Source organism: Sturnira hondurensis, unplaced genomic scaffold, assembly GCF_014824575.4.
Source record: "Sturnira hondurensis isolate 20B ecotype Veracruz unplaced genomic scaffold, ASM1482457v3 Scaffold0004257, whole genome shotgun sequence".
Lineage (NCBI taxonomy): Eukaryota > Metazoa > Chordata > Mammalia > Chiroptera > Phyllostomidae > Sturnira > Sturnira hondurensis.
The window spans coordinates 1,779,761-1,806,394 of record NW_028076888.1 but is presented as its reverse complement, the minus strand read 5'-3'; the positions used below and the strand labels follow the sequence as shown (position 1 = coordinate 1,806,394).

General features: G+C 48.4%; 1 protein-coding gene across 2 annotated transcripts; it reads left to right on the top strand.

The window, feature by feature from the left end:
• The first annotated feature begins 2,026 nt into the window (after positions 1-2,026).
• SZRD1 (SUZ RNA binding domain containing 1) lies at positions 2,027-25,797 on the top strand. Of its 2 annotated transcripts, none has more exons than XM_037045122.1 (4): positions 2,027-2,115; positions 20,589-20,638; positions 22,315-22,566; positions 23,673-25,797. In XM_037045122.1, exons 1-4 carry the CDS (start codon positions 2,065-2,067, stop codon positions 23,773-23,775), a joined length of 456 nt encoding a protein of 151 aa, XP_036901017.1. In that variant the 5' UTR covers positions 2,027-2,064; the 3' UTR covers positions 23,776-25,797. The 2 variants fall into 2 exon arrangements, with proteins under 2 accessions (XP_036901017.1, XP_036901016.1); XM_037045121.1 differs by having other exon boundaries at positions 22,312-22,566.
• The last annotated feature ends 837 nt before the right edge of the window (positions 25,798-26,634 follow it).

Below are 26,634 nucleotides of genomic sequence, written 5' to 3'. Positions count from 1 at the left end.
CAGAGTGAAAAAGACAAAGACCTTTATCTTTGAAGTTGGTCAGGCTGTTCACAGTATTATTTGTTATTTTAGACATAGAGAATTTGAGCTGCTAATGAAATATCCATGTGGAAATGCCAATAAGGAGTCTCTCTATATGAATCAGAAACACCTGGTCAGTTTAGGGCTGGAAATCAAATGTGGGAGTCTTCAGCATACAGAGGGTGGCTTATACCATGCCCCTTTAGGTAAGAACAGTGGACTGAGGACAGAGCCAAAAATGAACAATATTTCAGAGACAGGAAATTGTGAAACCAGAGAATTAGTGAGCATGTCACTTTAACTTCTAAATAAACACTGGTAACATTTAATACAGGACTGCAATTTATAAAAATAATCATTAAGAATACAAATTGCAAAATTTCACAAGAAGCTGTTCCTTCAGAAAGATTAATAATGTGCTAAAAATACATCCCAATACCTGGCTGGTGTAGCTCAGGGGATTGAGCGCGGGCTTGCGACTCAGTTGATCGCGGTTCGATTCTCAGTCAGGGCACATGCCTGGGTTGCAGGCCAGTTCCCTGCAGGCCAACTCCCAGCAGGGGACGCACAAAGGCAACCATACATTGATGTTTCTCTCCCTCTCTCCTTCCCTTCCCCTCTAAAGATAAATAAATAAAATCTTTAAAAAAAAAGAGTTTTAAAAAATACATCCCGATTAAAAAAACAACAGCCCAAGTCAGATAACTTGATTGTAGCAGCCAAATACAACCCTATTGAATGGCATGTTTTAAAGATTGATGGGCCTATTTAAACACGTCAGTAAAAATAAAAACCATGATGCTTGCTTTCCCTGCTTTTTGAAAAATATTTTATTTATTTATTTTTAGAGAGAGGGGAAGGGAAGGAGAAAGAGTGGGAGAGAAACAGCAATGTGTGGTCACCTCTCATGTGTCCCCTACTGGGGACCTGGTCTGCAACCCAGGCATGTGCCCTGACTGGGAATTGAACCAGTGACCCTTTGCTTCACAGGCCCATGCTCAATCCACTGAGCTCTGCCAGCCAGGGCTCCCTGCTGCTTTTTTGATTTGCAAAAGAAAGCATGATCAGAGATGTGAGACTTACAAATCTTATGGCCCAGCAAGACATCCCCATAATAATAATAGGCAACCTGTAGAACTCATACTATGGATCAAGCACTGTTCTAAGCATTTCAGCATAATAACTCATTACCCATCACAATCTACTTTTGAAGAAGCTACTACTACTATTAACTCTTTTTTTTATACTTGGGGAAACCAAGGCACAGAATCTTTAAGTCACTTGTAGAAGATCACACAGCTGTTCAAGTTGGAAGTGTTCGAAGTTGAACTTTAAAGCCCAAGGTCTCCACTTCTACTCTGGAGAAAAATAGAACACTGTTTAGAAATATGCGTAAATACATTTTAAGGTAATTCTAACATATGTATCCGTCATTAAAGACTCAGGAGAACTTTAGTAGTTCTTGTTGTCTAGCTCAAGTGCAATATCACCAGCTAACAGTAATGTGTTTACCTCATGGTAGGAAATATAATTGTTAACAGATGTTTGGAATACTGCTTTATGAACAGGAGATACTGTGATAATTTTCACCCTATCAAATCGAAGTAATAAACTGTTTTATGCATCAGCAAATATTTTTCATTATTTGTTGAGGTACACAGTGTTTTCAGAATTTTGAAATAAAAACATAATCTGCACTTCCTGAAAACTACGACTCACTTAAACTCCCCCCGCCCAATTGCTTGCCCTTAGGAAAGATGGTTCCAAATATCACGCTTCCGGTACTCAAGACAGCGATTCACAGGACTCCCATTCGGTCTAACAACGTTGCCCTTAAGAAAAATGGCAACATTCTAACTTCTCTGCCCTCTTCCAAGATGGCTTCCTCGACAATCATGGTCCCTGGTGTGGCGCCTTTTCCGGGCTTGACAGGGGGCGGGGTCCATTGAGTAAAGGCCTGCGTGCTAGCGCCCGTGACCGAGGCGCGTATCAAGGCGCAAGCGCGGGGAGGGGGTTGGGGGAGGAGGGAAAGCGGCGAGTAAGATGGAAGATGAGGAGGTCGCTGAGAGCTGGGAGGAGGCGGCAGACAGCGGGGTAAGGAGGAGCCGCCGCCCTGGGGCAGGGCCGGGCGGGTCCTGGCGTGAGGGAAGCCTCCGAGGAGCGGGTCTGAGTGTGGTTATCCCTAAGGAAGGGCCCCGCACTGCGGGCCGGGGGTGGTGGACAGTCCCCAGCTCTCTGAGCGCTGTGAAGGCCTCTTAAAGGGGCCGCGTTCCATTTCTCCCTCCACCTTTGCTCGGTGCGCCTCCTTCCATCCCCGCGGCGTGCGCGTCACCCGGGGCGCCCCACCCGTCACCCAAGTCCTCTTTTCCTAGCACCCGCACCCGCTCTCTCGCCCCGGGCCGCCTTGTCTATTTCTTTCCGGGCCCTCCCGCCCGAGGAGAGATACAACGTGTGTCGTGGGAGGAGGGGGGGTGCGGAGTGGGGCGGCATGCGGGGCTCCGGAGAGGAGCTGGAAGGGAAGCAGTTGTCTTTGGGCCCCTCCACTGTCTACTCAAACCCCCCACCGCTTGCGCTGTCCGCCACGGTGGGCGAGTGTGGGTTTTTTTTCTCTTTCAATTTTACTCTTAAGAGCCCTTTGCAGGCGGGTCTCCTGGGGACCCTGCCAGCAAGACCGTAAGCCCAGTGGGCAGCCCTTCTCCCCCGGGACACACTCAATCATCTGAGCCCGAAGGGAGAGTCTCGGAGTGTGCTCGCCTGGGTGGAGAGGGGAGGCCTGCGATGTACAGCATAAAGCAGCCGCATTCAAGGGAGAGGAGTGGGAATTGGACCGTTCGGCTTGCTTTTGGAGTTTTTATTTGCCTCCAGAAACTGTAGGAAAAGTTCATCCCAAGCAGGAACAGCCAAGTCTATTAGGTAATTAATGTGGTCTTTTCAGGATTTGTGGTTTCAGTGGTGACCTTTGAAAAGATGGAGAGAGGTCTCTTTGGCCTCCCCACGTTTGTGTCTAGTGCTGGCTCGAGTGGCATCTGCCGTAAAGGTTTAATTGCTGGGATTCGGTCGTGGAAAGCCGAGTGTGCGAGGGTAGGACAGGAGCTGGGTTTTCCTCCCCCAGCGCCATTCGGGGTGTTTGTCAGCTTGAGGAGAGGCCAAGAAATGGACTCGCAGCAGCGGGTGTTTCTCTGTGGGAATGCTGAGACTTGGCTTCACAGTTGTTGGGGTTTTTTTGGTGGTTCAGCAATTCTCTCACGGTGTTCTTTTTTCCACTTAGCATGATTGAAAAGGTGAAGAATTAATTCGTTCAAAAGGTATTTGGTACAGTTCTTATGTGCCGACCATCTTTCTTGGGTTTTTGTCTTGAGTAAGGAGAGCAATTGAAAGATTTTATAGGGAGCAACAGGTGTCATGTGGGTATTTATTAAATGAACAAACATTTTGCGGGTCTGCTATGTGCTGGGCAGTGTGTGTGCGGAGCAGTGACTTTGTGCCAGAGAATGCGAAATTTCCCGTAGAGGCGTCAATTGCCTACTACTAATGTGAGTGAATCATTCAGACACCCCTATGCCTGCCCGCCCTCTGCAAAAAAGCTTGGCCTACATTTTGCATGTGACTCAAATGATAAATTTCTTGATCGTGTTAGCCTTTCTTTGTTTTTCTCACTTATTTCTAAGGGACATGAATGTCTCATGTTAAAGAAGTAAGAAAATGAAAAAGAAATGAGTGTAGGATTCAGAAATTGGGACTCACATTAGTGTTTCAGAGTGGGTAAGTTGCTCGGAGATCAGTACTGCATTTTATAGCTAAATAAACCCCAGAGATGTAAGGTTTAAATTTAGGCTTTTCTGATGCCTGTCCAATATTCTTTCTATTATCCTTTACTTTTGTAAAACCCTCTGAAAGTTCTAGGTACAGTGATGTAACCCAAACCTTGCATCATTGACCTAATGAGCAGTAGTTGCCAAAATGTGAGATCCCCTATATTATCTTTTATTAAATTGAAGTGTTGAAATATCTGTAGAAGCATCTCCTTTTATAAACAAGGAACCTGAGTTTAGGGTGTGGCCTGTCTTGTTCAGGGTCACACAGACAGTGGGGAAGCTGGGATTTGACCTCCAGCCTGTCTGACTCCAAAACTAGTTTCCTTCTCTAGCATTTTGCTGCCTCCCTTACCTGGGGACTTGTGGACGACTTGGGAGTTGGGCATTAGCTGTCACTTTTAATAAGTTTAACTCAAGTTTATGTTTGAAGGCTCTCTTGAATTTGATTCCCGCTTCAAAATTTGCAAGGCTCTTGTAAATGTGCACGTTTGAAGGAAGGGAGACAGGGTGAAGCCCTGTGTCCACATCACTGGGAAACCAACTGACTGCACTTGTCTTTCAGAATTTTTAGCTCCCAGTTACTCTGCCTCCCAACTGGTATACTGGTATATGGTAGTGAGCATTAAGTTACTTCCCCCTTGCAAAACAAATACAAGCCAAAAAAACAAACCCAAGTGGTGAGAGTACTAGCAAGTAGGGGTTGTCGACCAATTCTAAAAGTGAACATTCAAATTCTATGGAATCGGAGGCAGTTCTAGCCCCTGAGGGTAGAGGGTTTTGGTGATCCTTGTCTTCCACACAAATGGACATCATGTTAAAATTTCTCTCTTAATTTGCCACTATATTTGAGGTCATTGTTTCCTGTGTATCTTCAGAATACTTAGGACAGTCCAACTGTGTCATTCCAGAAAGACTGGCTTTGAGAAACACCTCAAATATTCTGTAAATAGCTAGCTTTTTGCTTTTAGTTAGTATGGTGAATGCTTGTTTAATATAAAATTGTCTCTTTACCTGTTTCCTCCCAAGAATTTACATCCCAATCAAAGGACAATTCAAGAAATATAACTTGCTTTTCACCAAGGAAATGCTTCTTTTTTGTTTCTTTAGATTTTTATTTATTCTTAGAGAGAGGAGAAGGGAGGGAGAGAAACAGCAATGTGTGGTTGCCTCTCACACACACCCCCACGGGGGTTCTGGCCAGAAACTCAGGCATGTAACCTGACCAGGAATCAAACCAGTGACCCTTTGATTCTCAAGCTGGCACTCAATCCACTGAGCCACACCATCCAGGGCAGGAAGTGCTTCTTTAAAAATAATATTGCCACCCTAGCTGGTGTGGCTCAGTGGATTGAGCGCTGGACTGCAAAGCAAAGGGTCACGGGTTCAATTCCCGGGGAGGGCAAGTGCCTGGGTTGCAGGCCAGGTCCTCAGTAGGGGGCATGTGTGAGAGGCAACCACGCATTGATGTTTCTTTCTTCTCTTTCCCTTTCACTATCTCTGAAAATAAAAATAAATAAAATCTTTAAAAAAATAATACGGCCTTTGGGAGAAATGAAAATATGAAATTGAGTTATTGTTGATTCCGACAATAACTGAATTGTCTGAATTGTCTCAAATTGTCTTCAATTGTGTCCATCTTAAGCACATCTCAAGGGACAAATAGAGCATTTTGTAATTGGAAGACATTTTTGTGCTACCCCCAAAATCACATCAACCGTTTGCTCAGTCTCTGATGGTTTGAAGCTTTATATTCACTTGTTTTTCCTAGTTCATCTTTTTGGTAGTGAGCTAACCCAGTCCTAGGGGAAGGCAGATGGTACACAAATTAAATTGGACTGAGTTACTGTAAAGCGTTGGCAACCTTTCTAATTTCCTTGCATCTCAAAAGTTGCATTTTATTCTTTCTCACAAGGGCAAGTCCTGTAGCAGTTGGAAGGTAATGCATCTTAAGTAAGTTAGAGGTTGACCAGTCTTTCGGACTAAGAATTCAGATTTACTTTCTACCTTCATTGAGCTATCATCAGTGATTATGGGTGGTGTACAAGCCCATAGAAAGGTGTCAGTAAACATTGAAGACCAACTGTGTACCAGGCACTAGAAACAGTCCAGTGGAGGAGTCAGACAGGTGAGGCAGCGCTTTCCTGGAAGAGGCATAGATGGGGAACGTGGCCGGGCTCAGAGACTGTCTTGTAGAAAACGTGATGCCTAAATTGAGTTGCAAAGGACCAGTTGAATTAAGCAGTAGTAAGTTTAGGAGGGGCAGGTAGAGTGTAGGGCCCTTGCCCGTGCAGACAAGGAGGTGGCAGGAAAAGAGAGTCCAGCATTGGGAGAGCTACAGTATTTCCTTCTGGCTGAAGGGTAGGGGGTTGGCAGGGCTGAGCGGAAAGAGATGAGGCCAGAGAGGTACGCAGGGGCTGGATTGGGAAGGGCCTCTTTGGACTTGGTTCTGGGGAACTTGGACTGTTTCCTGACAGCAGAGGAGAGCTTTGAAGCTTCTATATTTTTTTTAATTTTTACTTTTTTAAAAGCATGATAGTAATACAGTTAGATTGCAATTTAAGAGATAAGAACTTTGAACTGCTTCTCTTTCTTCAGGGTAGAGGTCGTTCTCCCTGCAGCATGGCTGCAACCCCACTTAGGAGTCTCTAGTGCTGCGTGTCGCTGCTGTCATTGTGGAATATGTGTGGTGGCTGTGGGTAGTGGACAAGTAACAGTCGTTTCAGGGCTACCTGGTGCTGATTTCTTTGTGTCTGCCTTTATAATAAAGAAGACATTTAAGATTTGTGGTATCAGAAAGAACAAATCCAGGTGTACCATGCCTGCGGGACCCATTTCTAAGCTAGTCCTGGTCTATTCAAGAAGATGGGGTGCTAGGGACTGTGAGGTCCTCGGAGCGGGCCTGCATTTCTCTAAAGCAGCTGGCCAGTTTAGACATGACTGTGCTGAGTCTGGCCCTGGACTCTGGAAAAAGAGCTGTTTTACTGTGAGAGAAGATAATGTAACTTTCTCCTGGGAACTTCTTAGCTCTTTTCACTGAGGCTGCATGCAGGTAGGGCCTGCTCCAGCATGCTTTGATGGTCCTAGGGAGCTGCTGTGGTTGCGGTGGTGGAAATTCGGGCAGTCACAGGCCTTCTTGCTTTCCCTCCTACAGCAGGGGAGAATTTAGTGTTTTGTTCTAACACTTTGGTAGAACCCCACAAAAGAAAAGGCACGTGGTTCAGGTCTGACGAGTCCAACATACTCTGAGTCCACCTCTTTCTTTCCATGCCCCAGCCTGCACGGTGGCCCCCCCACAGTTCAACGTCAGTTTCTGGCTGTATCAGGTAGCTAGCCTTCATGAGGTGTAGTGTGTTCTTTCCTGCACACTTTTCCCGTGGGAACAGAAAATTTTCCTGTCGGGACAACTACTGACTTGTTGGTTTCCTAGGAGAAGATTGAGTTTAGCTACTTATATCTGTGGCCAAAATACAGAATGAAATGAAATTTTTTAAAAGTAGTAACCATAGAGATTTCTCCTCCCAAGCATTTTTAACTCTGCTAGCCTCTGCCAAGCATGCTTCCCTTTAACATCAAGTTCTGTGCAGGATGTTGGTGGGAAGATAAAGGTTAAAACCAACTACCCCAAATATTGCTAATTTCCACAGTTAACGACAAATCCCAACAGGGGTCTGCCTGTATGTGGATAAAGAATTTTATCCCAGAGGGTAGTACAGTTCAAAAAGCCCCCCACAGTAGGTGATCCCCTCCCCACACCCAGACTCTTTCCCTTGTAAAATGAACACAGGAAATAAGTCATTCTTTTATAGAAGGAATAATAAACATGTACAGTTGAAATTGCTTTCTTCAGGGACACTACCCTTAGATGAGCTTGTACAGGGCAGCTGTGACATGCGTCTGGAAAGTAAGGACTGTCGCCGCTCTGCATTGACCTGGAGAGCCATATTCCCATCCTTCACACTCTGGCCTTGGCTTATAAAAGCATTTGTGACCCTCCTGCTGTCATTTGCTTCTGCTACCTGGTTGCACATCTCACTGGTGAGTGGACACTGCCCAGGAGGCTGTAAGCTCCCAGATCCCACAGGCTTTTTTTAGATAGCGTCTTGAGGGCTCACTGTAGGGCAGACACAGTGTACGTTCGTTATCCCATTCGATCTCAGTGGCCTAGTGAGGCGTAGATGCTGTTATTCCTAGTGTCCAGGAGAGGAATCACATGACATATTCCAGCCCTGGGGGTTGGCTTTACTCTTTGGGACCTTTTTGGACAGTTTGTTGACCTTTGCTTCTCAGAAGATGATTAACTTGTTAAGTGTTTTAGAATACACGTAGTTTCTAGTTCCTTGTTACTTGTTTCTCCTGGGGTTGGCCCCCTGCTTCAAGAACCTGGATGATGAGCTGATAAATTTTGTCTCTCTTGACAAACTTGAACTTGAGAGCCAAAAGGTTAATGCTGCTGTCAGTTGTAATACTAAGAACAGTGACTGCACATGAGGTGCTGGTTGATATCTTGATCGTAGTTGGGAAATAACTTAGCATTTGGCCAGTGGAAAGAGATAATATAATAGAAATCATTTTTGCTCAGATTTCTTGAGAAGATTTAACAACTCTGCTGTCTTAGGATTCTGTATCTGTAGTCGCAGGCTGGCAGCCTTTGGGCATTCAGCTGAGGGTATGTTTGTTGATTTGAGAGAGAAACATCGATGTGAGAAACATCGATCAGTTGCCTCCATATGTGCCCTGACCTGGGACAAACCCTACATCTAAGTATATGCCCTGACCAGGAATCAAACCTACAGCCTTTTCGTGCGTGGGACGATGCTCCAGCCAGCTGACCCACTCGGCCAGGTTTTCAACATCTTGAATACCTTTACCTGGGACTTGGTTGCTCTCTTCCCCTCTGCGCCCCCCCCGCCCCCCCCCCCATCTGTTAACTAGTGCTCTGTCCTGCTGGCTTTAGCCATTTATTTTATTGGCTTGACCCTGGAGTCGTTTGTTGTTCCTGCTGGGTGCCTTTGATGACTAAGGATTTGCCCTTGGGTGTTTGAATGACACCTGGTCCTGGGGAGGAGGGTTGGTGGCTTTGTTTCGGCCCCCAAGTCTGTGTGCCTGCTTCCAGTGGCTCAGGAGCCTTTCTGTCTCCCCTGTGTAAAAGGCAGCAGGAAAGAGTAAGTCACCTCTGCCTTTAGTAATCCACTTTCTCCTTCCGTGGCAATAGAAGTCAGAAGAGCAGGCTCAGGGTGCAAGTGTCAGGTCTGATTTAGGGACAAATCACTGCCTGCCTTTCTCTCAGTTTTGTTTTCTCATTTGCAAAATTGGATTACTCTGCCTGGCCTGGTGTTGAGAGATAAAGAGTCATTCAAAGGCAGATGCTGGAGCAGGGAGCACTGTTGCCCTGTGAGTGAGGGCAGTTGTTCCCTCGTTCTCCAGCTGCTGATGGTGCAGCCTCTGCCCAGGTCTGGGGTGCAGTTCCTAAGACTGGGTGTCACTCTTGCTCTGTTGAGGACTAACATTAACTGTTTGCTCTGAGAGCTGTATTACTTAGTGTGGTATGACAACCAAAAGGGAAAGGGCAGAAATAAACTCGAAGAAGGGGGGCCCCGTTAGGTTTTACCCCCTACTTTATTCCAAGGGTGGGCCTCAGCAGCATTACTCCCACCCCCGCCTGCCCCACTTCCTTAAGATGAAGGGCCGTGTGGCTGGCCTCCCCGTGGAGACCCTTTGAGGAGGCGCTCGGAGCAGAACAGTGCACTGTCTGATGGCGGCTACCAGGTTTCCAAGGCCTCCAGCCTGGGGTGCGTCTGACTCGCTGGGTCTGGTCTCGTGTGTACTTCTTCATAGACTTAAGATTTTTTGAGGTGATTTTATTGTTGTTCAAGTACAGTTGTCTGCCTTTACCCCCCACCACTTCCCCCTACCCCAGCCATCCCCACCTCCCCTGCTTCTACCCCACCTTGGTTTCGTCCATGTGTCCTTTATAGTTGTTCCTGGATTTACGATCTGGACTTCAGGTTCCAGGTCAGTTGTGGTCTGCTGCTGTAGTCCTTCCCTAGGAGCCTTGGCCTGGATCTCGGGCAGGCTCGTGTTGCTCGTTAGCCTTTGTCCTGCCTTGCTAGTTCCTGCGGCCGCCCACCAGCCACTCTCCTGAATCTTTTTGCTTTCTCCTTTTGAGATTTAGGGTTCAGTTCTGTTGTTTACAGTTGAGTGGCTTTAGGCAAGTCACTTAGCCCAGGAGCATGTTGCAAGGCTGCTGTGTGTCCTGGGCTGGGGTGAGGCTTAGCAGTGGCAACGGAAGACAGTGTCCTTTTACACACAGCTCTGCAGGCTTGGAGAATGCTGCCTCCGCCACCACTGCTGAGGAATGCCTCGGGCAGCCTTAGCTCTTATTCTGAATATGATTAGTGCCTCTGGTTTCAGACCAGATAGGCCCCGTTCGTGTTCTGGCTCCACAAAGATTACTTTCTAGTGAAGAAAGACAGACAGTAAACAGTGATGTTTTATACACACACACAATGAAGAAAAATAAAACAGATTGAAGGTATAGAAAATGACTGGAAGGGGTACCATTTTGTTTAAAAAGAAAAGGTCTGAGGTGGCCTCTCAAATGAAGATAGACCTGGAAGAAGTGAGAGAGCAAGCTGTGCAGAAGCTGGTGGAAGTGCATTCCAGGCAGAGGGAACTGCCAGTGCAAAGGCCCTGGGGCTGGAACCTGCTTGTTTTATCTGAGGAACAGTGGGAGGCAATGTAGTGGGAGTGGGTGAAGGGGCAGTTGGTAGGAGGTGAGGTCAGAGGTAGTAGGGAGCCAAATCCAGTAGACTTGTAGGCCGAGGTGGCTATCAACTTGAAATGGGAAGCCACGTTGAGGGCGTGGAGCAGAAGCTAATTTAGTTTTTTAAAGAATCGTTCTGGTTGTTATTTATCCAATAAACTGTTGGGGCAAGGGTGGAAGCCCAAAGAGTGAACGGATGCTATTGTCACCGCCTGTTCTAGGGCAGTTGGTAATTTGGACCAGGGCAGTCACAGCAGCAGAAAGTGCTGAGAACGGTCAGGCTGTATTTTGAAAGCAGCAGAACCAACAAGATCTGCTGATGTGGGTGTGAAAGAGGCATCGGAGATGGTGGACTCGGTCCAGAGGCTTTGGACTGAGCCCCGGGAGGCTGGAACTGCTGAGGTGGTGGGGGTTGTGGAGGTGGAATGTGGGAGGAGCCGGCGTGGGTGAGTGGTGAAATCAAGAGTTTGGTTTTAGACATGATGGGTTGAGCTACCTTTTGAAATCCAATTGGAATCGTCGAGTTGGCAGTTGTGTGTCAATGTTTATAAAGCTGTGGAACTGGATGAGATCATTTACCATATTTTGCTGTGTATAATATGCCCTTGTTTTTGCTTGAATTTTTGAGTGAAAAATAAGGATGTACATTATGCTTAGGTAGTTAATACTAATTAATACTAATTAATTAATTAATTAATACTAATTAATTAATACTAATTCTGTATTTATATAGATGGTTTTTTAATTCTTTTATTTATGCTTATGTGTTAAAAGTGGAACTCTGGAAAGCAATAATGATATCTGTATGCAAAATAATACCCTGGAATGTGATCATCTGTTTTGTCTCTAAATATAAATACATAAATAATTGAATTTAAAAATTAAGACGATGGGCCTGCGAACCAGAGGATTGCAGTTCGATTCCCAGTCAGGGCGCATGCCTGGGTTGCAGGCCAGTTCCTGGCAGGGGACACATGATACATTGTGTGTCCCCGGCAGAGGCAACCATACACTGATATTTCTCTCCCTCTCTCCTTCCCTTCCCCTCTAAAAATAAATAAATAAAGTTAAAAAAAATTAAGACGAAAGTTTTTCCCTGAAAGTTTGGGCCCAAAACGTGGGTGCATGTTATACATGGGAGCTCACTGTGCACGGCAAAATACAGTAGCAAGTGAGCACAGCTGCCGAAGGGAAGAGGTGTGAAGTTCCCAACCTCAGGGATCTGGGGAGGGAAAGGAACCTGTTGTAGGGGAAACCAGATACGGAGTGTGAGAGGCAACTACCAGGGCAGTGGAAGGGGACCAGCAGAGTGGTGTCTGGGAGGCCAAGTGAAGCGCTTTAAGGGAGGGGCGTGGAGCAATGCTGGATGCTGCTGAAAACTGGGTGAAACGAAGATTTGGAATTTACTCTCGAATTTGGCAGCAGTGAGTGTCACTGACGACTTTGATGAGAACAGTTTCAGTGGAATGGTGGGGCCCAGAGAGCTGGGTTGAAGTGAGGGGAGTGAATGTAGGCCAGAGCCAAACACCAAGCACTGGGTTGTTGCTTGGCTCGTTGCTGTTGGGCCAGCATGACAAATAGGACTGATCAGAGTAGGTTTTTCACGTTAGTGAACAACATGTCCTTGGGTCCTTAAGGTGCTCAGTCACTAGTTCCTGAAAGATGAAATGCATAGCAGATGTGTCTTTACATGGCTTATTTATTTCATCCAAGGTTAGACCTGAAGCAGTGTTGGCCAACAGAAGTCCCATGTGAATGTATATCTAATTTAAAATTTCCCAGAAGCCACACTTAAAAAGTATAAAGAAACAGGTGAAATTAAAATTTTTTTAATTTTTCAATTACCGTTGATATTCAATGTGGCTTTATAATTGTTTCAGGGGTAGTGGTTAGACGTTTATACAACGTACGCAGTCATCCCTTTCAGTAAGTCTAGTACCCGCCTAGCACTGCAGTCACTAGAATGTTATTGACTGATTCCCTGTGCTGTGCTTTACATCCCCGTGACTGTTTCGTAACTAGCCAATTTGTACTTCTAAATCCCTTTTCTTTTCTCACCCAGCCCCCAGCCTCCCTAATTTTAGAATTTTTAGTTTAACCCAGTAGTATCCAAAGTAGTGTGTCAACATGTAATCAATATTGAAAATCTGTTCGTTGAAAAAACGGACTATTTTACACTCTTTTCTACTAAGTCCAGGAAGTCTGTGCATTTGGCACTTCCAGCACATCTCGGTTTGGACTGGCCACCTGTCACGTGCTCCCCAGGTCCACATGCTGTTACCACTGTATGGGGTGGCATAGCTGGAGGGGGTGCCCAAAGGATTCCCTCTTCCTGGGCAGGCACAGAGAGATCCTGAAAGCCATAGTGAACTTGGGAAAGAAAGCGTGCCATCCCAAAGCCCATCTAGATTTTCCGGTGCCTTGGATTTTGTCAGATTTGTATCTTGCTGGCCATAGGAATGAGAACTAATTTTCTGCAGCAGCTTTTTGAATAGAATCAATACCATCTGGTAAAGATCATTGCCGACAGCAGCTAAAGTCATCTCAGGTGGTTTTCCAGACCTAAATTAAGAGATGGGTTCACTGTAGATTGGAATCTCTTAGATTAGAAACTATCTTACTATATATTTTTTGAGAATTTATTTTTATTTATTTTAGAGCGGGGAAGGGAGGGAGAAAGAGAGGGAGAGAAATATCAATGTGTGGTTGCCTCTCGTGCACCCCCAAAACTGAAGACCTGGCCAGCAACCCAGGCATGTCCCCTTATTGGGAATCAAACCAGTGACTCTTTGGTTCGCAGGCCAGTACTCAGTCCACTGAGCTAAACCAGCCAGGGCAGAAACTATCTTACTTAAAGTCCCTTTTCTTTTTCCTTCTATTCATATTTTCATCTTCTTTCTCCCCAACTTTTTTATGCCCCTTTCTTTTCTCCTTGAAATTCTTTTTTTTTTTAAGATTTTATTTATATCTTTAGAGGGGAAGGAGAGAGGGAGAGAAACATCAATGTATGGTTGCCTTTTGTGCCTCCCCTGCTGGTAGTTAGCCTGCAAGGAACCGGCCTGAAACCCAAGCATGTGCCCTGACTGGAAATCGAACTGCGATCGTCTGATTCGCAGACCCGCGCTCAATCCACTGAGCTACACCAGCCAGGGCTTCTTTTCTCCTTGAAATTCTTGTCCTTTAAGTCCCTGGAGGTTTCCCTGACTTGTCATAGCAGGATTGCTCCCTCTGTTTTTCTGACCAAAACAGTGTTCGTGCAACTAATACAGCATGTGATTCATTTCTGTTTCCTCGTCCGGAAAGGTTGCCTTACTCACCTGGGTATCTAGCATCTGCCAGTTCCACTTCATAGGAGGTTTTCCATAAATGCTTGTCCCCACCTTTTTGGTTGTAGTGAAGCAAAAGGTAAATGGTCTTTGAGATACATTAGCCAAGTATACACTGCCCTAGAGAGGGAATTTTAGAACTGTATCCTGTGCCCTACAGTAACCCACTTAATTACAGAGGAGTGTTTTTCCTCATTGTGAGAGTAACAGAGGAAGGAAGAATGCATTGTGGGAAATGGAACCTTCTATAACCCCTCGGGGTTATAGACTAACCCCGAGTCTATATTATGACTCATAAAATATCGAGTGATGAATCCATGATCTAGATGTGTGCCCATAGAACTTCTTGTCTCTCAGCCCATGAATTCTACTTTTGACTTACCCGATCATGTTTGCTCAGGAGTCGAGTTCATTCTTCGAATCTGTCGGTGATCTTGAAGCATCACTATAGAATCAGACCTGGGGTGATGTGACTCTGGGTGCTTCCCTCTCTGGAGGTAGCCAGGGGCGGTAGAGTAAGCAGGAGCACTGGAGATGGCCAGCCCTGCCAGACAGGACACTGCCACGCCACTGACGTAGAGAAACAAGGCAGGGATGGAACACAGAATTAAACTAATCAACATGGACTGTTTGAAAAAGTCTCTATGGATTGCATGACTGAACTTGAAAATAGCCATTGGTGCACTTTAAAGGTACAGAGACCCTTCCATCTGATAGTTTTAGACCAAGTCTTGCTGGTCCTATGACTTCTTTTGCTTTATTCCTAAGTGCAATTGGGGCCTCATGGAAGGAGCCGCAATTTCATCCAGATGCTCAGCATAGGAGACGGGCGCTTTGCTGGGGAGACTGCTCTCCCAGCAGACCTGCCACAGGCCGACCTGTCGCCAGGGGAGCGGGCACTGGGGCCCTTCCCAAGACATGAAGTGGTGAGGACCAGCATGGGCACTGCCCGCTGTGGGGGGCGTTCGGGGCTGGACCGTGCTGGAAGTTATTCCTGCCTTCTGCTGCTTCACGGGATATTCTCTTTGCTTTTTTCTAAAATGGTGGCAGTGTGTCCATCGGGACCTGCCAGGCTCTGGTTCTGTGAGGGACCCTTGTTCTGCTGTCAGGGTTCCTGTCTCTTCTTCAGATCCCTCCGCCCAGTGTCTGTTTGTAGATATGTGTTCCCCAATTTGGGACAGTGGGACAAGGTCAGGGGAGCCTGTGGGACGTAATGGTTCACAAAGAACATGAGACCCTTCGCCGTTCCTTGAGTTTGAGGGGCAACAGGAAAATGTCATCTTCTGAAATGCAGACTGACAAAAGAGGGGCAAATTATCTGAGAAAGGTTACATAGTAACTGTTTCTGATAAAAAGAGGGTGTTTTCTCAGTCGGGAACCAAGGGTGCCTCAGTACAAGACGACTTGGATTCTTAGAGGTTTGTAGGTTGCATTGGTGGCCAGACGATTCTGGTTTTCAGAGAGCGGGATGCATTGTGGTGGAGCAGGCATTTTGCTCCCTTTGGCTCCAGGCGGGAGGCCCTGGGGCATGGGCAGCACCGCCCCACCCCCTTCCATAGCTAACAGGTGCAGTTTTGGGTTTGTTCACTCTGTCTCATGGGAGTTTGGCTGGTTTGAACCTGTCTCCCAGGGCTTCACATCCCCTGGGTAAAGTGATAAAATCTGTTTGTTGGACGTGTGGGTCTGGACACGACAGCTGTGTTGGTGCTGCACCTGCTGCACTTTGCACCAAGGCCTGTTCATTTCCACCCTTTGCCTTTCTTAGTCTCCTCTCTCCTTTTTTCTTTCCTCACTCATATCTTGCTGCTACAGGAATTACCCTGCCATTGTAATTTACCTGCCCTTGCAGGTAGGTACCTTCCTATCAGCTCTTTGGTCTTTTTGGAGATTGTGACTGTGTTCCAGATTAGGCCGTCTGAGGTGTCCCCTACCCTGCCTTTCCCTCATATGCTTCCACCCCCCGCCGCCCTCCACCCCCAGCTTTCTGCCGGAGTCTCACACAGCATCATCACTGCAAGGTTAAGGGCATCAGTAGCCCGTGCTTTCTTCCTCAGGTGAGTTGAATTTGCAGTTGACTTCTGACTTCATTCATCTTGTGGCTGTGGCCTCTCCCTTATCTCCCGCAAGGGACCAGTCCCGTCGAGAATCACCTTGCTCCCCACTGTGGTTCTTACTGCCGTACTGCCTCTCCTCTTCCCTCCTGGTTTCACGTTTGCTCTCAGATCAAGAAGTGTGTACCTCGCTTTTATAGAGGTAGAGCTCCACTGGGCAAGTGATACCTGGGTTTGGTAACAATAGGTCTTTTGTTTAGGGTTTCGCCCAAAGCAAGGAGGCCACCCCAGTTATTAGAGCACAAAGTGTCATCCTCGGGAGTCTGCTCAGTGCTGCCTAGCAAAAAAGGAGACCCTTCCCAGGAGAAGCCATTAGAAATGAAGCTTGTTTAGCACCTGGCCTCTGAGTGCTTGTGCTGACACCTGCCTGTGCCCTGTGACCCTCCCTCAGAGTACAGTCAAAGAGTGCTGAGCTTATGGGTTTCTTTCACTAGCTGTGGAGGTTGGGCTTCCAACACAGGAAGAGCCTTGACCTTAGTCTGGGACTGTGTATATCCTTGTAAAAAGAGAAGGTGATCTTTGGTGGTAAGACTCCTTGCTGGGGCCCACATCTAGATGCTTTCTCTCGAAACACTGAGGGCTCTAATTCCATTGCACTGTTGCCTCTCTGAAGGAGAGGGTTGTTCTTACAGTGTGCCCTGTAGGGAAGCTTCAGCTTGGTCCGGCTCTTCAGAGCGCAAGTCTGAGAGCAGGCTGATTGCAAGGCCTTGACCAAGTAGAGAATGGACTGACTCATGATACCTGGATAGACTCCAGAGGGAGATGCAGTGCCCTCTCCAGCTGCTGGCAGGATGCGCTCCTGCTTGGGCAGCTCTGAGCACGCTGGTGTCCAGTGGCCATCTGGAGAGGGCCAGGATCAGCTTTCCTCCAAAGCTGTTGGAGTTCCGTCCCACTCTCTGATCTCATGGAAGAATTCCTCCGAAGCTCTGATAAGCTGGCCCACCTGATGTGATGGATTTTGATGGGAGTGCAAGGGGGCAGGGTGGAGTTCAGGGGAGTCGAGGAGACGAGACGCTCAGTGGCTTGACCAGCGTATCTGTGGGTCAAGCATTGTCAGTATGCAGCAGCACGGGCAGGGCCTCTGGAGGCTTTGGTTCGAGGGCTCCCTCTGTGATGTACTAATCTGCGACTTCGAGTAAGTTCCCTTTCCTCCCTGAGTCAGATTACCCTCATCTGACAGAGAGAAATAAAAGCTGCTTTGCCTACCAAACAGGGTTGGTGTGAGCAGAAAATGAATGTTTGGGAAAGTGTATGATAGCCATGAAGCATTGTATTGACATAAGGCGTTATTTTTATTTTACTTTTAAGTTAAAAATTTTTTAATTTATTGATTAGAGAGAGAGAGAAACATGGATTTGTTGCTCCACTTATTTATGCAGTCTGGTCGATTCTTTTTAAACTGTTTTTAAATTCACTGATCTGAGAGAGACATCCATTTGTTGTCCCACCTCTCGATGCACTCATTGGTTGCTTCGTGTGTGTGCTCTGGCTGAAGAGCGAACTGCAACCTGGCAAATCAGGACAGTGCTCCACCAACCGGGCCACCCGGCCAGGGCACTAATGTATATTTTACCACAATTTGTTAAAAATCAGCTAATGTATTAGGCCCATTTGTCTGCATGTCTTATTTGGCCCTCTTGGTGATATGAAAGCAAGAGTTCATGTAATAAAGTTTAAAAGGGGGGAAGGGTTTTCTAAAAATAAAAAATAATAAAGTTTAAAAACACAGAGCTTTCCCATAACAATCTTGAATTAGGTTTCTCCTAAAATAATGTGGCGAGTGCTCGTCGGTGCCTTTGTAGTCCCTTCACTTCCCCACTGTGCTCCCACACACGGGGTTTGGTTACTTGCTGGGCCTGCGGGGGCATTTGGTGACCCTGTGTGAGAGTGTCTAAATCCCGCAAATGGTAGGTAAACTTTGCATTAATGGTGGAGGAACATGAATAGGCAGGCTCATTTTTATTATTATTTTTAAGATTTTGTTGATTTTAGAGGGGAAGAGAGGGAGAGAAACGTGGATCAGTTGCCTCTCGATCAGTTGCCTCTCATGCCCCGACTGGGGACTGAACCCACAACCCAGGCATGCACCCTGGCTGGGGATTGAACCTTTTGCTTTGCAGGCCTACTCTCAACCAACTGAGCCACGCTGGTCAGGGCAGCAGTCTCTATTTTAGATTGGAGCAAAATGATACACTGGGAACTTTAAAACCGTAAGTTATTGGTAGAAAGCCTTGAAAAGCTCTTAGATGGACATGAGACTGACATGAGCTATAGTATTTACTCAGGCAGTGACACTGATACTAACTTAAAAGAACTGAAGAGAATGACAGTTGTGACAGGCGATGCTGTGGGCATAGTTTTTCTTTGAGTGTCTATGTCAGTTCACAGAAAACACCCGGGGTACTCCTTACTCTTGGTTCCCCTTTCCACGCTGTCCTTAAACAGTAAACAGTCATCGGGCACCAGTCATGTTACTATCTGGAGTGAGAGGTCTTCATTCTAGAAGTTTCCTAGCCAGGGAGTTCCGGGTGCCCTCAGAGCACAGTCTGTTGTACTTGCCTGAGTATGTTTTGGGTCTTTCCTAAAGCAAAGCATTTTAAACATAACTCAGCACCAACCTGAATGAGTATCGTGTCAGGCTGGATTTAAGTCTAGGTTCACATTGTTCATAGGAGACAAAAATAAGGACATTGGAAAGATGAACAGTAACAGGCAGAGAGACACATGTTCCAGGGAATGCTGACCAAAGAAAACTGGCACAGCTTTCTACCAAAAAGTAGACTTTCAGGGTCACTTCATAATGATAAACTGTTCAATTTATTAGAAAGAATAATTCTTGATCCTTCCCATAGTCAATAGATCGAACAAACTAGCAAGATTTTAGAAGATTTGAACAAGTTAACCAGCTTGAATTGCCCCTGTAACTGTAGAATACAGCCATTTTCAGAACATACAGAACACTTGTGAAAACTGGCCACTCCTTGAGCCCTGAAGGGGAGGTCAGCAAATCTCAGAGACTTTGTACCAAGGCAGTGATTCTTACCATTTTGCAAGTAATAGACTCCTCTGAAAATCTTACGTTTTATAAGTCAGGGTTTCTCAGCCCCAGCACTACTGGCATTTGGGACCAGATAATTCTCTCTCTCTGTCTCTCTCTCATTTGTTGATTTTAGAGAGGACGGGGGGGGGGCGGGGGGGCGGGGGAAGGAGAGAGAGACAGACATGTGTTTGTTGTTCCACTTATTTACGCATTCATTGGTTGATTGTGTCTGTGCCCTGACGGGGGTGGGGGGTGGGGGGGTGGGGTGGAACCTGCACCCTTGGTGTATCGGTGCAGTGCTCTAAACAGCTGAGCTACGTGGCCAGGGCTGGGACCAGATAATCCTCTGGTGTGGATTATCCTTAGCTGTTCTGTAATGCAGGTTTTTAACAGCATCCCTGGCCTCTACCCACTAGATGCTAGTAGTGCCTCTCTTCCAATAGTGACATACAAAAATGTCTCCAGACATTGCTGAGTGTCCCCTGGTGGGCAAAATCAACCCTGGGTGAGAACCATTGTGACAGGTCTTGTCTTCGGAGAAATACATGATTTGCGTGCAATTTCTCCCTTCCAGTATCTAGATGGTCTTGCCCTCCTCACTGAGGACAGTTGAGTGGAGCATTTTGTAGGAAATAGCAGTGGGACAGCCATGGAGTCTGGACTTGTGGTCCATGTTCTGTCTATGGCTTCCCCTTGTCTGGTGTATAGGCTGGTGTATGGAGGGTGGAGGCTTCATGGAGTTGCTGGTGCTGAGGGCCTGAGGCCTGAGACTGCATTCACTCCCGTAGACTTCAGCCTTCTGCTTTGTTCAAAGCCTCTTGCTAGGTGATAATTACAGAGTTCAAATCCATGACAGGGAAACAAAAGCTATAAACTGTGATTCATGTGATCAGGAGGGAGTGTAAAAGAGAGAGCTTATCCTGAGGAGCAGGTGATTAACTATATGGGATCAGAGAAGAGTCACAAAGGAGAGGTGGCCAGCCAGGCTGGATTTTGCAGAATAAAAATGGGAGTGTGCAAGGGACAGGACATTGCAGGCAGGTGGACCAGCGTGCCGGCTCTGGGGGTTAGTAAGAGCTCGGTTTGCGGTGGTGTGTGTGAAACAGGAACAGCAATAAAGGAAGGTTTGGGCGAGGTGTGCTTATTAGGAGCTTGGACTTGATCGGGCGAGTCGTTGAAGCATTTTAAGTGGGGAAGTGACACAGATTTGTGTTAGGAAGTTGATTTGAGTGGCTCCATGAAGGACAGCTGGGAGGCCATGCAGAGAACCCAGCTGGATGGTGAGGGCCTAGCACTGTTGCTGCGGCTGTGGGGATGGAGGGGGATGACCCTGCAGGAAGTCAGGTCCCCAAGCCCCAGAGTTTAGTGGAGGGAGGCCCACATCCATTACCTCAAAGGACACAGTCATGTCCCTGGCCAGAGAGGACACTGCCCTTAGCTCTAAAAATACGGACGTAAGTTTTTATTGGAGAGAGATTTTTTCCTTTTTTTATATACATTTTTTTCCTCTAGGAAATAGACAGACGGTTGGAAAAAAAACTGAAGATCACACAAAAGGAGAGGTAAGGCTGCTGTCTGGTCTGAGGGCTCGTGCCCTCTGCCGTGTAAGAGCTGGGCAGTCAGTGCCGTTCTGCAGCTGGTCGTTAGGGTTGGCGGGCCAGGCTCCTGAACTCTGCCCTCCTACCTCGGTGGGCACCCTGTGTGAGGTGGTTTGACGGAAAGTGGGGAGGTGACAAGTCAGAAGGACAGGTTTTAGGCCTGGCTCTGTTTCCAGTTGCTCTGATGTTTGGGACAGGTTGTTTCCCTAGTTTGGACATCATTTTCTTTCTCTGTGACATTAGGAGGTTGGACAGATGGTGTTTCTGGGTCTTCTGTGACTTGGTGGCTTAGGGCATTATGGGGGTGACCTGGAAGAAAAGATTCTCAGAAATTCTTAGACCTTAAAGGATAGTTTTGTTCCCCATGCACAAAGCAGGGAAGGCGGGTTTCCAAAGCATGTGGAAGGTGACTTCAGCAGTCTGTCTTGGGGCTTAGGCACATGTCAGCTTCCCACAGGGACAAGTGACTGGGAGGAGAGGGCCTCCCTAGGCTTGCCTAATGGGCTACAGAGACATTCCCCAGGGAACTCGGGGGTGTCCTGCCTGCCCACTGGTGTTCCTGACTCCCTTCCTCTCTGATCAGATTGCTGGCTCCTTGTCTGCTCATCTCAGCAACCACGCCGACAGCTGGTTACAGTCCGCTTGCTGTGCCATTCCTGTCCCGCCCAGGACTTGTTTTGGTTCCCCTGACAGCAGCTGCGTTCCTCTAGTCCCTACCCCTCCCGACAGCCAAGGCTCTGAAAACAGTCCCCCGTGGACTCTTTGGTTTGGAAAAGAAGCTAGTCGACTGCTCTGGGGAGGATCTTGGTGGCTGTTGAGGGGTGGGCATTCCTGCTTGGACCCCTTTTCTCTGGTGGCTTTCTTTTCCTTCCTGTGTTGTCCACTCTCCTATGGACGCGTCGCTTGTTGTGCGCATCCACCAGCCTTGGACATTGCATTTCCTTTGAGCACTGCCAAGCGCTGCCTCCAGGATCACCCCCGCCCCGCCCCCAACCCCGCTGCATCCAGCACACCAGCAAGCCCTGGTGAGGGAGGTGTCTGCGCAGAAGCCCTTCCTTCTGAAGAGGTGACCCAGCTGGTGGTGTAGTTCGTCTCAGGGAGGCACATGCCACTCACCAGAAGGCTGAGGCGGTTTGGTAAATCCTGTCTTGGTGCCAAGCGAGGATGGCAGAGCGGGCTCCTGGTAGAGTTTGGTGTGAGCACACGAGCTGGAAGACTCTGCTGGCAGTCAACACTCGGACACCCAGCTAAGGGGCTCCCGGTGTACTAGCTTGTTAACACTGATCTGTGCAGGGAAGCTGGGATCTTAACGGAAGTCACTGGATTCTGGATGTGAAATGCTTTGGTACAGGGGCCAAGTAGTGGTTGATGAACGTGATAAACAGGGGAGTAGAAGTCCCAGAAAATGAGATGGCATTCCAGTCCTCACGGCCTGGTGGCTGTGTGAGCTTATGCAAGGCTGCTCTTTTGCAAAACCCCTCTTGAGGAGAATTCGGATATCTGGTCAGAGACCTGCAAACACTGACTAGAAATAGGTGGGGTGGGAGGAGGAAAGTGAGGAGGACTGGGGGTGGGGCAGGCACGGGGCATCTTCAGTCAAGGGCAGGACTTGTGAAGCTGTGTTTGCTCTTTGCCAGCAGGAAATCCAAATCTCCCCCCAAAGTGCCCATTGTGATTCAGGACGATAGCCTTCCCACGGGGCCCCCCCCACAGATCCGCATCCTCAAGAGGCCCACCAGCAACGGAGTGGTCAGCAGCCCCAACTCCACCAGCAGGCCAGCCCTTCCGGTCAAGTCCCTAGCACAGCGGGAGGCAGAGTACGCTGAAGCCCGTAAGCGAATCCTAGGCAGCGCCAGCCCCGAGGAGGAGCAAGAGAAGCCTATCCTCGACAGGTGAGTGTAGCTGGCAGGGCTGACCTGTTGGCCACCCCACCAGGCCACCTTGAGGAGGAGGAGGAGGATGGCCCAATGCACTGGCTCCCAGACGGCCCTTCGCTAGCACACTGCCTCTGCAGACACCAGGGGGCAGGGTAGCATAGAGGTTAAAGGCGTGGACTTCAAGTCAAAATCTGCTTGACGGAGTTGGAGCCCATCTCTGCCACTTACTTCAGCTCTGTCTCTCCATAGGCTAATCTGAAGAATGGGGTGATGATAATACCTGTCTCATCAGATTGTTGTGCGATTAAATGAGTGTAGGGTTCTGGGAACCCTCCCTGGCACGATGGAAAGTGCCCAGTTCAGTGCTTAGATGTTTTCTACTGGTTCTCATCATGGCCCACTGTGATGTTTTTCTGAATTCTCTTCTATTCCTGGTATTTTTTTCTCTGCAGTCCTAGAGATTGTATTTAAGTTTGTTGCCCTCCCCACCCGCCAAAACAATGTTTGTTCAGACAACTTCTCACATTGAGAGGCCTCTTTGGGCCTTGATGTTCTGGTACTTGAACTGACCTGTGCACTTTCTTTTTACCCCTTCCTTAGTTTGTTAGGCTTCTGTTATCTCTCCTCTAAGTGTTCACCTGGCAGAACAGAAAAAGTCCATTTCCTTTAGTCTTCCGTCATAATAGGAGCCAACCATTAACCACATGACCGGGAGGGAAGCAGTGGTGGTGGGTGCTCGGTCCCTGCTAAGCTCCCGGTTAGGAGCCCCACACTCTGGAGAGTCTGTGCTCGTGCTTCTCTGGAGGGTGTGCTGCCCAAGGTTACTGCCTCTGGGTGGCTTGGGCCCTGGAGCCCTCCCCCGGCTTTCAGGTGAATGATGGTGAGCCACCCCAGGGGGAGAGTGCTGCAGGTGCTAGAGGTGGTCATGGGCCACCCGCCCCATACAGGAGCTTCCCGACCTGGAGGTGCCGAGTCTGCCTGCCAAAGCAGCAGCCCGAGGGAGCCAGTGTTGGCTGCTAGGCCCTGTGGCTTCTGCCGTGCTGCAGGGATAGTTGGTTTTAAGATCTGGGGACTTATTTTCAATCTTTTTTCAGGCCTTCCTCTGATCTTCTCCCCTTCAGGCCAACCAGGATCTCCCAACCAGAAGACAGCAGGCAGCCCAATAATGTGATCAGACAGCCTTTGGGTCCTGATGGGTCACAAGGCTTCAAACAGCGCCGATAAATGCGAGCAAGAAAGGATGCCACCGCTGCCACCGTTGTCGCCTCCTGGGTCGTCCGCCACGGGTTGCACTCCTGTGGCAGACAGCTGGACTTGAGCAGAGGGAAGGACCTGATTTACTTGCACTGTGATCCCCTTTGCTCCGCCCACTGTGACCTTGAACCCCATGCACTGTGACCTCCCTCTTTTCCCCCCTTCCCACTGTGATTGGCATGTCTACAAGGGCTGTCCCAAGTCAATGGAAAGGGAAAGGATCGGGGTTAGGGGACTTAAGAGTAGAGAGTCAAGACAGTGCCACTTGGCCACTTGGGGTAAAGCCAGTGCCAGCAATAACAGTTTATCATGCTCATTAATTTGGGATTTCAGAACAAATGAGAACTCCCATCCACCCACCCCCAGGTGCATGTCTTCATCACTTAAAAGCAAGTTCCATTTGAAAAATATCCTTTCTTTTTTTTCCTTCCTATTTTTGTTTATACAAATATCTGATTTGCAAGAAAAAGTGCATGGGAGGGGTTTTAGCAGTTTAATGACTTTTTAATTAAGAAAGGGTAGTTTGGTAGTCTACTTAAAAATGTTTCTGGTAAGTTCACTAGAAACATTAACCAGTAGGTTTTTGGTGAGCTTAGCTTCTGTATTCCTACTGCCGCCCAGAAAAGGGGCAGGGCTCTGTAGCCCCCAGGACAGTTGAACACCCCATGCCTATACCTCCCTCCCCGCAGCTAAGTCCCAGGGCATCATGGCCCTGCCTGGAGACTGGGCTAGTACTATAGGCTCAGAGAGCCTGGGGAGGGTGCCAACCCCACCTCTAGTATTTTGGGAGATGGGGAAAGTAAACAGACTTTCCCTTCCCATTCCCCTCAGGGTGGTTTCCTACCAGCCAGGCTCACTACTTCAAGAGGAAGCGGGGAGTGAGACCGCACTCCTGAGATGAGAGGGAAGGGATGCCGAGACTTGCTCACTATGTTGCTGTCAGCACGAGGGAGCCAGGAGGGAGTCTGGCTCCAGGACTTGGCTTCCTGCCTAGTGTGTCAGGAAGGTGTCAGAAGGGGTCTGTGGAGGGCCATCTCTGTTGATGGCATCAGCTGGGTAGCTATAGCTGGTACATCTCTTTGTGAAATCACTATCGTGGGAGCGGACCGTTCTGAATACATATGGGAAAGGACAAGCTGTGCATTGCAAAGATTGGTGATGACAGATTGGTTCCCCATAGACCTTCACTCTTTTCCAGAGCGAGGGCCTGGAATGAAGGCAGTTTCCCTTCTGTTCCTGGAGCCTAGAGACTTGCTTTGGCTCCTTGAGGAGGAAGAGACTACGAGGGCAGCTGCCCAGAGCAGCTGGGTGTGTGCAATCTGGCTCCTCTCGGGCTTTCTTTCTCTGCTCTCTTTTGTTGCACTGCGCCTTATCCCTTAGCCAGCCAGGCAGCCTCCCCACTCAGTTGATGAGTTTGGAGTGGTTGGTGTGATGTTTCTATGACCAGGGCAGCTTGTACTGCCCACAGTGACAAACTAGGTCTTGGGGGCTCACTCCACCTTTGGTTCACCTGGCTCTCGGCCTTGCCCTGTGGGAAGGTAGGCCAGGCTCAGTAAGCCATGTCCCGTCACGTCTTCCCCTTAGAAGGGCCAGCTGCCAGTTGAGTCAGCAGCTAGTCCATAATGCAGTCTTACAACTGTGTGAAGCCAGGAAATTGTCTGTGAGTAGAGCCGGAACAGAGCTTCAGTCGGTAAGAACCTACAGGGTGTTGAGTTGTGCCCAGAGACTGGGGGAGTTCCCCCCAGGAGTGGGCGAGGAGAAGGTTGGCTGCTGTTTCTATAGTTCCACTGCCCTGACCGGGTTTCCTCATTCTCAAGTGTCCATCCCTCATGTAATAGTAGTTTCTGGCCCGAAGTGAGACTGTTCTTTCAGCTGGAGAAAGGTGCAGAGGCAGGCCAGGTGGAAAGGCCGGAGTGCTGATTGCCCAGCCGTTGGGGGCGTATTCTCGCCCCCCTCGCCCTCCCCTGACGGAGCCAGAGGGAAGACTGGCTGGTGGGTGTTTGCGGATTGAGGGTGTAGTAGGGCTGGTGCTCCCACCTCCCTCTGGCCAAAGATGGGGCTCTGCCCGCCATGTGCCTGTCACCACCCACTAGCAGTCATATCCTTGGTTTCCCAGACGGAGAGATAGCAGGCAAATTTTTCATTTTCAAAGAAATGAAAACAGGAAACTATTGGGGGAGGCGGGAGGGAAAATGGAGAACGGTTTGGATTTTGTGTGTGTGTGTGTGTGTGTGTTGTTTTTTCTTTTTTTGGTAGTTGTCTGTAACTTTCCTTAAGTGCTTTTTTTAAAAACTTTTTTTTAAAAGTAAGCTGCAGGCTTTGGCTTGGAAAACCCCAGGAGGGTGGGGGCCAGAAACTGGAGGCTGCTGCCCCTTTATCTGCCTTCATGGTTCTGTCCCCCTCCCCCGGCTCTTCCCCGACCCCGTGAGCCAGGCCTCAGGCCTCCCAGCTAACTGCTTCCCATGAGCCACTACTCTGTTGTCAGCCTATAACCAAAGGAGCTGGGGGTCCGGGCCTGGTGACCAACCCTTCTCAGCCCACTCAATCAGGGTGCTCCCCCCCTGCAGGCAGGAGGCAACACCCTATCTGCTACCATCAACCCCTTCCAGAGCCCCCTGCCCCGCCCTGCCCTGTCCAGCCCAGCCATACCCTGCTCCGCCCCATCTAGGGGTGCTCTGCTCAGGGATGGGCCGGTCGGGCTGCCCCAGCCTCCCTGGTAAGCAGAGACTCTGGAAACCTCTGGGGTCCTGTTTCCTGGCCACATGATCCCAAGGGTGCACATGGACCCCTTGGGTATCTGAACAGAAGGGCATGGGAGGGAGGGCCGCA

Excerpts from the sequence above, each read along its gene's own strand:
- SZRD1 (XM_037045121.1), top strand. The coding sequence starts at position 2,065 with ATGGAAGATGAGGAGGTCGCTGAGAGCTGGGAGGAGGCGGCAGACAGC. Across the intron at positions 20,639-22,311 it reads AAGATCACACAAAAGGAGAG|CAGGAAATCCAAATCTCCCC; the intron begins GTAAGGCTGCTG and ends GCTCTTTGCCAG. Across the intron at positions 22,567-23,672 it reads GAGAAGCCTATCCTCGACAG|GCCAACCAGGATCTCCCAAC; the intron begins GTGAGTGTAGCT and ends TCTCCCCTTCAG.